General features: G+C 38.9%; 1 protein-coding gene across 1 annotated transcript in view; it reads left to right on the top strand.

The window, feature by feature from the left end:
* Positions 1–12820, top strand: part of DNAH5 (dynein axonemal heavy chain 5) — a 236785-nt gene that overhangs the window by 154887 nt on the left and 69078 nt on the right. The window contains exons 52-55 of the mRNA XM_064479570.1: positions 1062–1234; positions 6545–6675; positions 10123–10276; positions 10768–11035. Coding sequence (XP_064335640.1) covers positions 1062–1234; positions 6545–6675; positions 10123–10276; positions 10768–11035 — 726 coding nt within the window. The remainder of the gene's footprint in view (positions 1–1061; positions 1235–6544; positions 6676–10122; positions 10277–10767; positions 11036–12820) is intronic.

The following is a 12820-nucleotide window of genomic DNA, read 5'->3' as shown; positions in this document are numbered from 1 at the left end:
TTGGGTGGGGGTGGGGTGAACGAGTCTAGAGGCAAACATAGACCTTTTCATGACTTCAAAGCACTTTGTTTCTCAAAGCTTGAGTTGAACATTTATGAAATAATTAACTATTGAAATTAAATTAGTCAGAGCTTTGCAAATAGGCCAATCTTAATGATTATGTTAAATCAATTTATTTGCTATGGCATAAAATGTTTAATACACTGTTATATCAGGACAGGATCAATTGAAAGTAGTTATTTGCTATTAGATTTGGAAGCTCCACTCACTTTTCTAGTACCCAGTGAATTTCTAAGTTTTATTCGTTTATTCAACTATGTCACCCTTTTTCCTGTCACTGTTTCCTGACTAATGTCAACCGGTAGCAAATTTTTATATGTACAATTTAGCTTTTTCTTTGACATTATGCTTTATAAGTTGAAGTTGGAAAAGTGTTAAACTGGTATATTATGTGTTTCTAATTTTTAAAAAAGTGTATTGGTTCTAATAGTTTTCCCAGTGAAATAATTCAGTAAGTTTATTTATTTAGTAAATTTTTTTCTATTTTTTCTCAATCCTCCACCTCTTCCCCCAAATTTACTTCTGTCCTCACCACTAGCCCCAAATTCCTGAATCATAAAAATTTCTTAAGTGAATACAATGACCTTTTTCTTTTTATTCTTATTTAAAAATCATTTAATTCTTGATCTCTCTTGCTGATTTTGACCTTAAATCCCTATTTTTCTGATCTTCATTTTGACCACTAAGCGAATATCTCAGGGAGGATTCTTGAAATGACAATGGTAAATTATGGGTTCAAATTAAATTCACTGTATATGTCATTATCTGAAATTGGCCCTTTGAAGACGTGGAAGAATTAAGACTGCATATGATCAGAAAAATTCTAATGCTTCTACTATTGTTTGTTTCTTTTCTAAAAGTATGTACTACGACATTTGGATGAAAATCAGTATTATTTTGTGCTAAATTGCAGAGCTATGAGTGTATTAATTTAGGTTGAAGAAAGTGGTAAAGTCCAGTGATGTGAAGAAACTTAGTCGATTCATCTTCCCCAATCCCAGGTGAAACGTCTGAGGAAGCTGATGCTGAGATGCCCAAAATTTATGAGCCAGTTGAGTCTTTTGATCACCTAAAGGAGCGTTTGAATATGTTCCTGCAACTTTATAATGAGAGCATCCGTGGCCCAGGCATGGATTTGGTGTTCTTTGCAGATGCGATGGTTCACTTAGTCAAGGTCAGTGGCTACGCCCAGTAGCACCGCCCCAAAGAGACAGACCACTTGCCTTCACACCAGAAGTTCTTTCCTTCCTCTTTCATTTTCATCTCCTAAGAGAGTATTCAGTTTAAAAATAAACTCAATGTTAACATTCCAATTTACTTTCTAAACTGAATGCAACGTGTCATGCCTATAGGTTTAAAATCAGAGCATGTGTACTTCCAATGTGGGATGTGATAATTCGATTCAGCGTTGCTGTACAGCTTTCAGCACAGTGTTTTCATTACATAGAATGAATGTGCTTGACATCTGAGTCCAGAGCACAGGCACAAAGTCTGCTTATCTTTTGCATCATGCAAAGGATAACTATAAAAAAATAGTGCGTTTGAAGGCGTTATGCTAAGTGAAATGAGCCAGTCACAAAAGCACAAACACTGTATAATTCCACTTATATGAGATACCTAGAGTACATTCTAGGTGGAAAGTAGAATGCTGGTTGCCGAGGGCTGAGTGGAGGGGAATGAGGAGTGTTTAACAGTACAGACTTTAATTTTTGCAAGATGAAGAGTTTTGGAGATGAAAGGAAGTGGTGGTTGCACAACAATGAGAATGTACTTATTGCGATTGGACTATACACTTACAAATGATTAAGATGGTAAATTTTATGTCATGTGTATTTTACCACACTTAGGAACAATAATGAAAAATAGTGCATAAACAATTGACTATGAGCTGGGATGAAAATTCTGTGAAAATGAAATTTGCCAGGAAAGTGCAGTTTCCTTTCTATTTTGTCATACGAGTCATTACAGTTTCCGTTCAGAAGACAGTTAATCCTCAAAGGTTGGAAGTAAAATATATTATTTACCTGATAACTTACATGGCCTAATTTGTTGATGGTGGAACATAATGCTATTAAAAACCCACTGTTGATATTCTCACTATGTTGATGTCAATTATTTTTTCAGACTACATCCTTTTTAATTAGAAAGAAGACAGTTTGGGGCTGTCTTCCATTACTTAAGTTTCACCATGAGGAACAATCTTGTAATTACAAATTGTCACCTGTAATAATTACTGAATCTTAGAAATGGAGAGGATTTTAGAGGATATCTAGTCAACTTTCCCTCTGAAAACTGAAAAGTGTGAAGAAGGCATTTCTGTAGGGCTGGAGTCAGTGTGGGAGAAGGAGGAAGACAGTGTGTTCTGGGGTTGGCTCTCCCTAGCATGAGGACATTTAGCTTGGAAACTCTGAATTCTTGGAATCTGAGGCATCTCTACTGAATTATGAGCACAAATATTCTTCCAAGGCTAAATATAAATAACAGTTTGAAGTTAGCTCCTAATTTATAATTAGGAGTCTGTTCTCAGGAAGAATAGAGATACTGTCATATTTAATGATTACAAGAAAGGAGACAAAAAGGAAAACATTTTCTAAATAAATAATATCAAAGGCAGCTTCATGAGTTGGTGTCTATTGGAGACAAAATCTGATTGGCTTTCCCAAGCCAATCAGATTCGTAACAGCTCAAACTGAAACAAGGTTATTTATGTTAGTCTTATGCTTGAGGAAGTTCCCTAGAACTGTCTTTTTTATGGGTTTTACAGCACAGATGATGAGTTACAAGCATTTCTTTACTTTGTTTGGGCTTGACATTCAAGGCATGTGTGCTTCAGCACAGGGTCCTTGATTGTGTTTTTCCTCCCTCTCAGCCTCTAACGTGTCTGCTCTGGGATTGGCCAAAGAATCCATGTTTGGAGGTTTTGAGCTAAAATGCTACATTCCTCACTGTTTTCTAGGCCAACCCTCTTTTCTACACTCTTGCTTTCTGTGTACAGTTCCATCCAAACTCTGTGTTATGTGGGTGTGAGCCTTGAAATATGTGACCTAGTGGTAAGACATGATAGAAGCCAAGAGACAGAATTGAAGATGAAAACTGCAGCAAAACACAATGTGATCTGAGACGAAGCATACTTCTTAGTTCCTTTCTTAATTAAAATAATGATTTTCTTTGAAAGTGGAGAATATCTCTGCCATATCTCTTTTGCCTCTTTGGTTAAAGTTCAAATCATAATGTGCATAGTTGTTATGATCTAATCCCTACCTACCCCTCTACTCCTGGTGAGTGGTGCTCTCTGCTTAGGGTGCACCCCAGAGAAAAGGTCAACTGCTTATGATTAAACACATCCTGATTCCAGAGCACCTCACCAGTATTGCATCCCCAGCAGGTGTTGCGTCGAACTTACCTGTGTTCCTCTTCTCTACTGGACCATAAGCTCTGTGAGGGCAGGCACTCGGTTTATTCAGCTCATTGTTCACAGGTTGGAGTACTGTGGAGACAGGCACACTTGTGATGCTGGATAAAGACGTTTGGAATTTAACCAAGTCCCCAGTATGGCCCTGAACAACCCTTTGCTACCTCATCTCCCAATATTTCCATACCTGGCACTGAAGCTACTGAAGTTCCCACCCCTGTGAGGTCCTCTCAGGCCTTTTGCTGATTCAGAGACTTTGTGCACTGGATGGATCCCCTCTTCTTAAAATTTAACCCAACTCCTGCCCAGTGTGCCACCTTCTTTGCATAATAAACTTCTAGTCATCACTCAAGATCTCGATCAAATTCCAGCTCCACACCTAGGACTCATCTTCGTAAGCAGTGATGTTTCCTCTCCATTTTCTCCTCCCGTTGCCACCATTCCTTTCCTCTCCAGCATTCACCGTAGTGCAGTATTGCGTCCATGGTCTCTTCTCCACTAGAGTGTGAACACCTGCAGGGCAGGGTGGGCATTATTTATTTTTAAAATATTTGCTTTTCAATTTTTTTAATTTTTGAAATTTTTAAAAAATTATTTTATTTTTTAAATTTTAAAATGATTTTATTTATTTTTTTAAAAAAGGACACTATGAACTCATCTTCAAAACAGAAATAGACTTGCAGACATAGGAAACAATCTTATGGTTGCTGGGGAAAGAGGGTGGGAAGGGATAAATTTGGGAGTTTGAGATTTACAAATGTTAGCCACTATATATAAAAATAGATAAAAATCAGTTTCTTTTGTATAGCACAGGGAACTATGTTCAATATCTTGTAATAACCTTTAATGGAAAAATATATGAAAGCAAATATACATATGTTTATGCAAGACTGGGACATTGTTCTGTATACCAGAAATTGACACATTGTAATTGACTGTACTTCAATTAAAAAAATTAAAAAAATTTTTGCTAAAGGTATTAAAAAATGAATATCTCTATCTCACAATCTATAGATAATAGGACAGAATAGCCCCATTTTACGTTCTCACTTGACTGTGCTTTATAATTTATGCTTTTAACTAGATCATGAATTTTTTGAGTCTGCTTTTAAAGTCTTCTATTTGTTCACATGTGTAGTCATTTGTCAAGTATGTTTAAAGGGTTTATCATGTGCCAGAAACTGGGAATGGAAAATTTTGATGTTAAGACCTAAGTCCAGTTTAGGAAAAGAGTGTTGGGATGAAAGTTCCTAATACCGAAGTAAGAACCATTATTTAAATCCTTAATATATTCACCAGTATCAACTAAAGGAAATGGTTATGACAAAAGCCATGTATTTTGAAAAATGTTAACCAAGGAAAGACACAGGAGATTCTAGGCTGGCCGGCGGTAGCTTCTTACCTGCCTCATCTATGCCTCTGGAAGTGATGCCAGGGAAAGAACATAAACAGACTCTGGCACAAGCCTAAGAATTCTTGCCAGAGCCACTCCTCCCTGCCCACAGTGACTTTGGAGAGAATCACATGGAGAGGAGGAGCAGGAGGCTGGAAGAGCAGAGTGACCACCTACCAGTCCTGCTGGGATCGGTGGACCAGGTTCTCAGGTCCACAACAGAGGTGGGAAAATGGTCTCCACTAAATTGGGGGAAATAATCCAAAAGCAGGAATAGTCCCAACAGAAATAGAGTATAGCCCCTGCCAGAGAGGGAATCCTGAGAAAGGGTGTTGAACAAAACCTTGTCAGAATGCACAGCCCGGGTTACACCAGAAAGCTTCCCCCAGCTGCAGAGAAGTGACCCTTTCTCAGCCCCCATGTAGCTGTGGAGAACATTAGAACGGACAGGCCAGCAACACTGCAGGCTCAAACTGCAGTTAGGCAGGAAAGCTAGTCATCACATGAGGTGAAAAATGCATCCAGGAGAATTCTACAGTGCATCCCTTTTAGGTGGGATTGGAGACCTGATGGTGGAAGTAGTTCATTCAATGCCAATCAGGCCAAAGAAATGTGGACTGTGACCACCACCGTGACTCGGAATGGTCTGGGGCTGCTGACTGGCATAGAGTAGACTTCCGCTCCATCCGTAACCGCTTCGCAGTCGATGCCTTAGTCATCACTTTGCCAAATAACGAGAGCGCTTATGCTTATTTTGTTCTTCTTTTTTAATTCCATCACCTATGCCACATTTTGAAAATTTTCTTGCCTTCAGTTTAAACTCTGTTAGTTTCCAAATGTGGAGGATATTCTAAATAACCATGTGTTCTATATTCCAAGGATACACATTATTTTGAAATTTCTGTTGTCTTTCCTATCCTACTGAGTTAGGTTGGCAAATTGAAAGGAAATCCCAAAGTCCCCTTTATTTCTCTCCTTGAAGACCCAGAGCAAGCCACAGTCTGGGCTGTCTGCTGACTTTTCTGTGCTGCTCTCTCCCGGTTTCCCCACTCCGCACCCTGTCCAATACTTCTTAAACACTGTTCTGTTTCAGAAATGCCTGCATTAGTCCAACCAGCATATCTTTCTATTCTGACCCCAAGACATCTATGCCTTCCAAAATGCTTATATAGGCATACCTTGTTTCATTGCACTTTGCTTTAATGCATTTAGCAGATATTGAGGTTTTTGCAAATTGAAAGTATGTGGTAATCCTGTGTTAAATAAGCAAGTCTTTCAGCGCCATTTTTCCAACAGCATTTGCTCACATTGTTTTGCTGTGTCACATTTCAGTAATTCTCACAGTATTTCAAACCTCCACTGGCAAAAAGATTATCACTCACTGAAGGCTCAGATGATGGTTAGCATTTTTTAGCAATGAAGTATTTTTTAATTAAGGTATGTACTTTTAAAAGATGTAATGCTATTGCACCATGAATAGTATAGTGTAAACATAACTTTTATATGTACTAGGAAACCAAAAAAATATTGTGTAACTTGCTTTATTGTGATATTTACTTTATTATGGTGGTATGGAACTGAACCTGCGGTATCTCCGAGGTATGCCTGTATTGAGGAAACGGAAAAAGTGGAATATTTACTTGTTAAATGATACATACTTTTCGTATTCCATATTCTAGATCTCGCGTGTCATTCGTACTCCCCGGGGAAATGCCCTCCTGGTTGGGGTGGGCGGATCGGGAAAGCAGAGCTTGACAAGGTTGGCTTCATTCATTGCTGGCTACGCTTCCTTCCAGATCACTCTGACAAGGTAACACGCTTTCACTCTAATTAACCTGAAATGGATTTTGATAAACGGTTCTCAGAGGCCACTTGGAGTTAAGAATGCATTTTTCTCATACCTGAAGGAATTATAATAGTTTTCCTTCTTGAATGCCGAGTTATCACCTTCCCCTTTCAACCTCTGTTATGGACCATGAAAATTTCACGTTAATAAATTGCCTTGGAAACACTCCAGCATCTCGTTACAGTGAAGAATTGCCTCTCTGTTTTTATGTTATGCTTGATATGAATATTGTGTGTATTCCTTTTAGTGCATTTCAGAAGAGATTTATCCTTACTAAATGTTAATTCAGATTTCAAGAATCTACAAGGTAGATCTGTGTCATCATGGAGTTTATAGCAGTTCAATGGGGACAACTGAGCAACTCATTAAATGAGGTGTGATAGGTAGACGCTATCTCTGATAAGGAAATAAATGCAGATAAGATTCTGCTGAAACACGGGCAGGGAATTCCTAACCTAGTTTCGAGGATGATCAGAAAAGTCTTCCTAGAGAAAGGGATGTTTCACCTGAGACCTGAATATGGGTAAAGTTATCTCAGAGAAGAGGAGCAGTAAAGAATGTTCCAGGCAAAAGGATCAGCTCATGTGAAGTCCCAGTTGAGGCCCTGGAAACAGAGGCTGGTGTACAGATTAGGAGGAAAGTGGGAAGGGAAGAGAAATGGAGGGCTTTAAAAGTGTCATCAGGAATTGGGACTTCATCCTAGTATGATGGGAAACCAGTCATCACTAGGGAAGGCATGTTGGATTTGCATGTACAGAAAGTGGATGGAAGGAGCTAAGCTGGAAGGGTTTGAAGGCTGACTCAGGGATCTCAGCGAGAGGCGGTGGTGTCATGAGTGGTGGCAGTGAGAGTTGAAGAAAAGAGAGCAGATTTAAGAGATCCTCAGGAAGGTGGAGCTTTTGGACTTGGTACATCCTAGTTCTGGCTTGAGGAACTCGATATATGGCACTGCTATTCATCAAGGTAGGGAAGCCAGAAGAATTTCCCCTGGAGTGTGTGCAGAGCAGGGAGAAGTAGAAGGTGGGATGTGAACAGAAGAGATACAAGCAGGGGTGATGCAGAGAGGCTCAACAGAACTTCGGGAGTAACCAAGATGAGGTGAGAAGCAGGAGGCCAGTTTGGGAAGTTTAATTGGGCTGGAAGTGATCAGAAGTTAATTTCTAGGCGTGAGAGTAAGAGTCTTGCCTGTTGGGCATTGACCAAGTGTTGACTCGGCCCTGTAGGGCAGACATGCTGCTGATCTGTCTCACTGATGGAGATCCATAGTCACCTGCCGGGATAAAGGTTGAAAATTATTAAACATTGGGTTTGGAGATCCAGATACTCAAGTTGTTGTGGTTACACCTTTTATTTGGTCTAAATTGTAGGGTTCTGCTTGGAGAATAAATCCAAAAGTTCGCCATTTTTACCAACTACTAAAACAGAGAGAAAGAATTCGTTACCTTGTGTATAATTTTTTTACTTTATGGATGGAAACTGAGTTAGATAAAGGATAACCTATACAGGAAAGGGATTGAACTCTGAGATTTTTGTTCTTAACATTTTTATGAAACCTTATTGTTTTCAAAGCACTTTTATATGCATGAGCTAATCTGATCTTCAAAAGAACTTTTTGGCTTTGTGGGTTAGCAGGTCATCTAGTCCATCTCGCAGCTGAGGCTCAGAGAGGCTAAGATTTGTTTGAAATCTCCAATAAACCTGGGAACTGGCAAAAATATTTCTGGTTTCTGGTCTGCCATGACTTTCACCACCCCCCGCTGCCTCAGTAAAAATACCTTGCCTCTCCTCTTCCTGTGATACATTAGTTTCTCTGCGTATTGTCATGGGAATGCTCCAGTACTGATGAAAAGGAGGGGCAAGGCCTTCTCTGCCTTCTCATAGTCTTCCAGAGACCATCCTACTGCCTTAGCCTTTGCACGGCCACGTGACCAAGGCTCAGGAAGCAAGTGCCTCTCCTTTGGGAAGCACAGGTTAGATGACACGGTCGTATTTTTTCAGGCAGTGGGGTCATTGAGATTGAGGGGACTGGGCTGAGATCTTCCCCTCACGTCATGAGAAGCTGGGGTGAGGTATTTTCCATTGTCCTCTTTCCTTCCTTCCTTCCTTCCTTCCGTTTCTTTTTTCCTTCCTTCCTTCCTTCCTTTCCTTCTTCCTTTCTTTCTTCCTTTCTTTTTCTTTCTTTCTCTTTCTTTCTTTCTTTCTTTCTTTCTTTCTTTCTTTCTTTCTTTCTTTCTTTCTTTCTTTCTTTCTTTCTTTCTTTCTTTCTTTCTTTCTTTCTCGTTCTTTCTTTCTCTCTTTCTCTCTCTGTCTCTTTCTTTCCTTCCTTCCTTTTTCTTTCCTTTAGGGACCTTTCTCTGAAATTTTTTTTTCTAATCTCTCAGATCTCACTTAAAATACTGATGCATGGTACTGATATTTCTACTTCTACGGTTATGGTTTTAGATGCTAAAAAAGCATGGACTATAGAAGTTAAATATTTGGTAGCCTTTTAAAAATCAGAAGGTGTTTGCTTTTGTACTCTGAACTCTGAGTTTATTTAATGATGCAATATGCCAAAATACAGCATAGATGATGGAATTAAAAAAGACAAAGAAGAAAATAAGCTTAAATACTAATTTTATTATTTGGCAAAGACAGTGATAGCTGCCTCCTGTAAGAGAGAAAACTTAATTTAGTGAATCCGAGTCTCCAGGATTGGGATATTTAAATTTTTACTTTTGGCAGTAATGGGCTATTCTATATTGAGATCTCTCTAACATTTCATGGTTGCTGCTTGATTCCACTAAAGGATTGCTTTGGGTCTGAGAGAAGATTTAGAGTGGGATATTTAATAATGTTTCCAGTGATTCTACTGCTGTGTACTGATTGCTCTGAACATTCTTTCGCGTGAGATCCAAAGATGCAGTGAAGATAGTTGTGTTGGGGGATGAGGAGGGTACCATCTATCTCAGAGATTCTCCCTCACCCCATATAGCAAAGGCTTGAAATGATTGAGTTTAGTTTACTTCAAGTTATGAGACTTCTTTTAAAATATCAGTTGCAGATGGGTGCTTAGGAAACATCCCAGTTTGGCTTTTTCATTATCTTGACCAACAAATGTTTTCAAAATAATACATGCGTATACACATTCTGATGGCATTTAGTTGTGGTAAAAATTGTGCTTTTTGCTTCAGGTTGACTTTTCACTCTAGATTTTTGAGTGTGTGTAAAAATAGAATGTTTTATAAAATACAGTTTTAAAAATTATTTTCATTTTTGTGTGTAAATATAATGAACCAGTAACATTTACCTACAGTCTGATGGAACAATATTAGCATTTTTTTTAACCAAATGTCATAAAGCATTGTTATAAGGATCTTTCCTTCCCGTTGAAATATTTGAGCTAATGACGCAATGACACTATTTCTTTAGATCCTACAACACATCAAATCTGATGGAAGACCTAAAGGTTTTGTATAGAACAGCCGGTCAGCAAGGCAAAGGAGTCACTTTTATTTTCACTGACAATGAGATAAAAGATGAGTCATTTTTGGAATATATGAACAACGTTTTATCATCGGGTGAGGTAAGAGCTCATTTCTCCTTTATGTGTTTTGCCTCCTCAGACTCCTTCCAACGTTTGAGCTCCCTGTATTTCCTTCCATTAGAGTTCTGAATAAGAGCTGTTGTTGGGGATTAGGTGATCAGTATGAAGAATGGCTTTTTCTATTAGATTTTTGAAGAATAAAACTTCCAGTCAAAATGTGGAGCTGTGCTTTGAAAACGTTAATGAAAGCTCCAAATGAGAAGTGGAAAAACAGAAGAAGGAGGTTATAAGGAAAGCTGATTGGATTTTTGATATGTCCATTTACCCCCTTAAAGGGCTATGACTTTCCAGCTAATAATAGAATCATTTGTGTATTTTAAAATGTGGTGTAGTTCATCTTGAGGACTTTTGGTGGATTTTTTTAAAGGTGAATTTAAAGACACAAATGAAGGAAAGACATCATACGTATCAAGCTGTCTGTTCTGATCTGTTGCCTGTGCTGAATTGGAACGTCTGACTTTTTCTTGAAGGTCTCCAGCCTGTTCGCTCGTGAAGAAATTGATGAAATTAGTAGTGATCTCATATCTGCCATGAAAAAGGAACACCCCAGGCGCCCTCCTACGAACGAGAACCTATATGACTACTTCATGAGCCGAGTCCGGCAGAACCTTCACATTGTGCTCTGCTTCTCCCCGGTGGGGGAGAAATTTCGAAATCGAGCTTTGAAGTTCCCCGCCCTCATTTCAGGATGCACTATTGACTGGTTCAGCCGATGGCCTAAGGATGCCTTAATTGCTGGTTAGTGTGGTGGAAATTTTTACGTCAGAGTTTCTGGTTTGCTCTGTGTATATGTGTGTGTGTGTGTGTGTTTATTTATTTACACTCTGTGCTGTTTGCTGTCTCTCTACTGGACTGAACCCAAAATTTGCCCAATTTTGCCCAAAGTTTGCGGATTTTTGAAAGGTACTCTTTCTCATTTGGCAGGTAATTTTTTTTTTTTTTTTCCCACCAGAGTGTGATTATCAGAGAATGAGATCTTCAGTCTATACTCCTTGGGTTTATTTTCAGAAATTTCAGTGTTTTCAGTGTGGTGGAAAGCTTTGTCTCAGTTGGTCCCCAGGCAAGTTCTGGGATGTCACAGGAGGGCACTGAGGTTTTAATCTCTTAGGTAGCATTTGTGTTCTTTTTCAAGGGGGCGGAATCTCATGTAAGGTATTATTAACAATAAAAATAAAAATTTTAAGATAGAAAAAGAAAGAAAAATACCATATGATATCACCTATATGTGGAAACTAAAAAAAAAAAAAGACACAAATTAACTTATTTACAGAAAACAGAAACAGATTTGCAGACATAGAAAACAAACTTATGGTTACTGAGGAAAAGGGGGTGGGAAGGGATAAATTGGGAGTTCGGGATTTGCAAATGTTCACTACTCTATATAAAATAGATAAACAACAAGTTTCTACTGTATAGCTCAGGGAACTCTATTCAGTATCTTGTAGTAACTTACACTGAAAAAGAATATGAAAACCAATATATGTATGTATACGTATGACTGAAACATTATGCTATACACCAGAAAATGACACAACATTGTAACTTCAGTGTACTTCAATAAAAAATTAATTTCAAGTGACACACACCTAATACCAAAATTAGGATGATTTAATTTAAATAATGGAGCTCTTTCTGTTAAGTCTTTATTTCGGTCGTCCCTCCTATTACAAGACAAAAGTCCTTCTTTTGTTTATTTCTCACAAATCTGCCCCATTTAAAAAAATCTTATTGCAACAACCCAAGCCAAGATTATATGGAGGGCAGGGAAACTTTTGTTTCTGTTTCCTCAGTTCCTAGCAAGCGTCCTGACTTTCATGCCTGCGTCTATTTGCTCATTTATTTAGAATGTATTTGTTGAGCTTCTTGCCACTTATGGAGCTTGGCATATTGGAGGATAAGGCAGACTCATTTCTTCACTCCAGACCCTCTTCCCTGCCAAGCTCATCCACAGCCTCCTGTGTAATATGCACCATCAATTTTTATCTCTGGTCTCTCCTGTCCTCTGGCTTCAAAACCTGTGCCCTCAACTGCCTGCTTGATACGTTCTCATAGATGTTTCTTAGGCTCCTTCAGCTGAAAATGTCTAAAACTGAACTGGTTCTCTTCTGATTACTGTCTCCCAGGAAGTCTCACGATGGTGCATGTAACTTGGCAATCAGAGAACTCTTTGTCTTTAACATCTTCCTTTTCTTCAACTCTCAAGTCTACTCCATCGCTAACTCATGTCAACTTTATCACCTGAATATTGCTGGAAACTATCCAACCCTTTCCCTGTCACTGGCATCCTAGGCCAAGCTATCATTGTAACTCACCTGGAAGACTCAAATCGCTTTCTGGTGGTCGCTCCTCCTCTCGCCTGTCTCTCATCCATCTCACATTGCCGACAGAACAATGAGAAAAACACAAACCCCATCACATTGCTTTCAACTCAAAACCTTCCACTGCTCTCAGGAAAAAGCAGTTTCTAGCATGGCCTGCAAGGCTGGGAAGAGCTGGCCCTGCCCACCTCCCCTGCCTCACCTG

Source organism: Camelus dromedarius, chromosome 3 (genome assembly GCF_036321535.1).
Source record: "Camelus dromedarius isolate mCamDro1 chromosome 3, mCamDro1.pat, whole genome shotgun sequence".
NCBI lineage: Eukaryota > Metazoa > Chordata > Mammalia > Artiodactyla > Camelidae > Camelus > Camelus dromedarius.
This window is presented reverse-complemented; position numbering and strand designations above follow the sequence as displayed.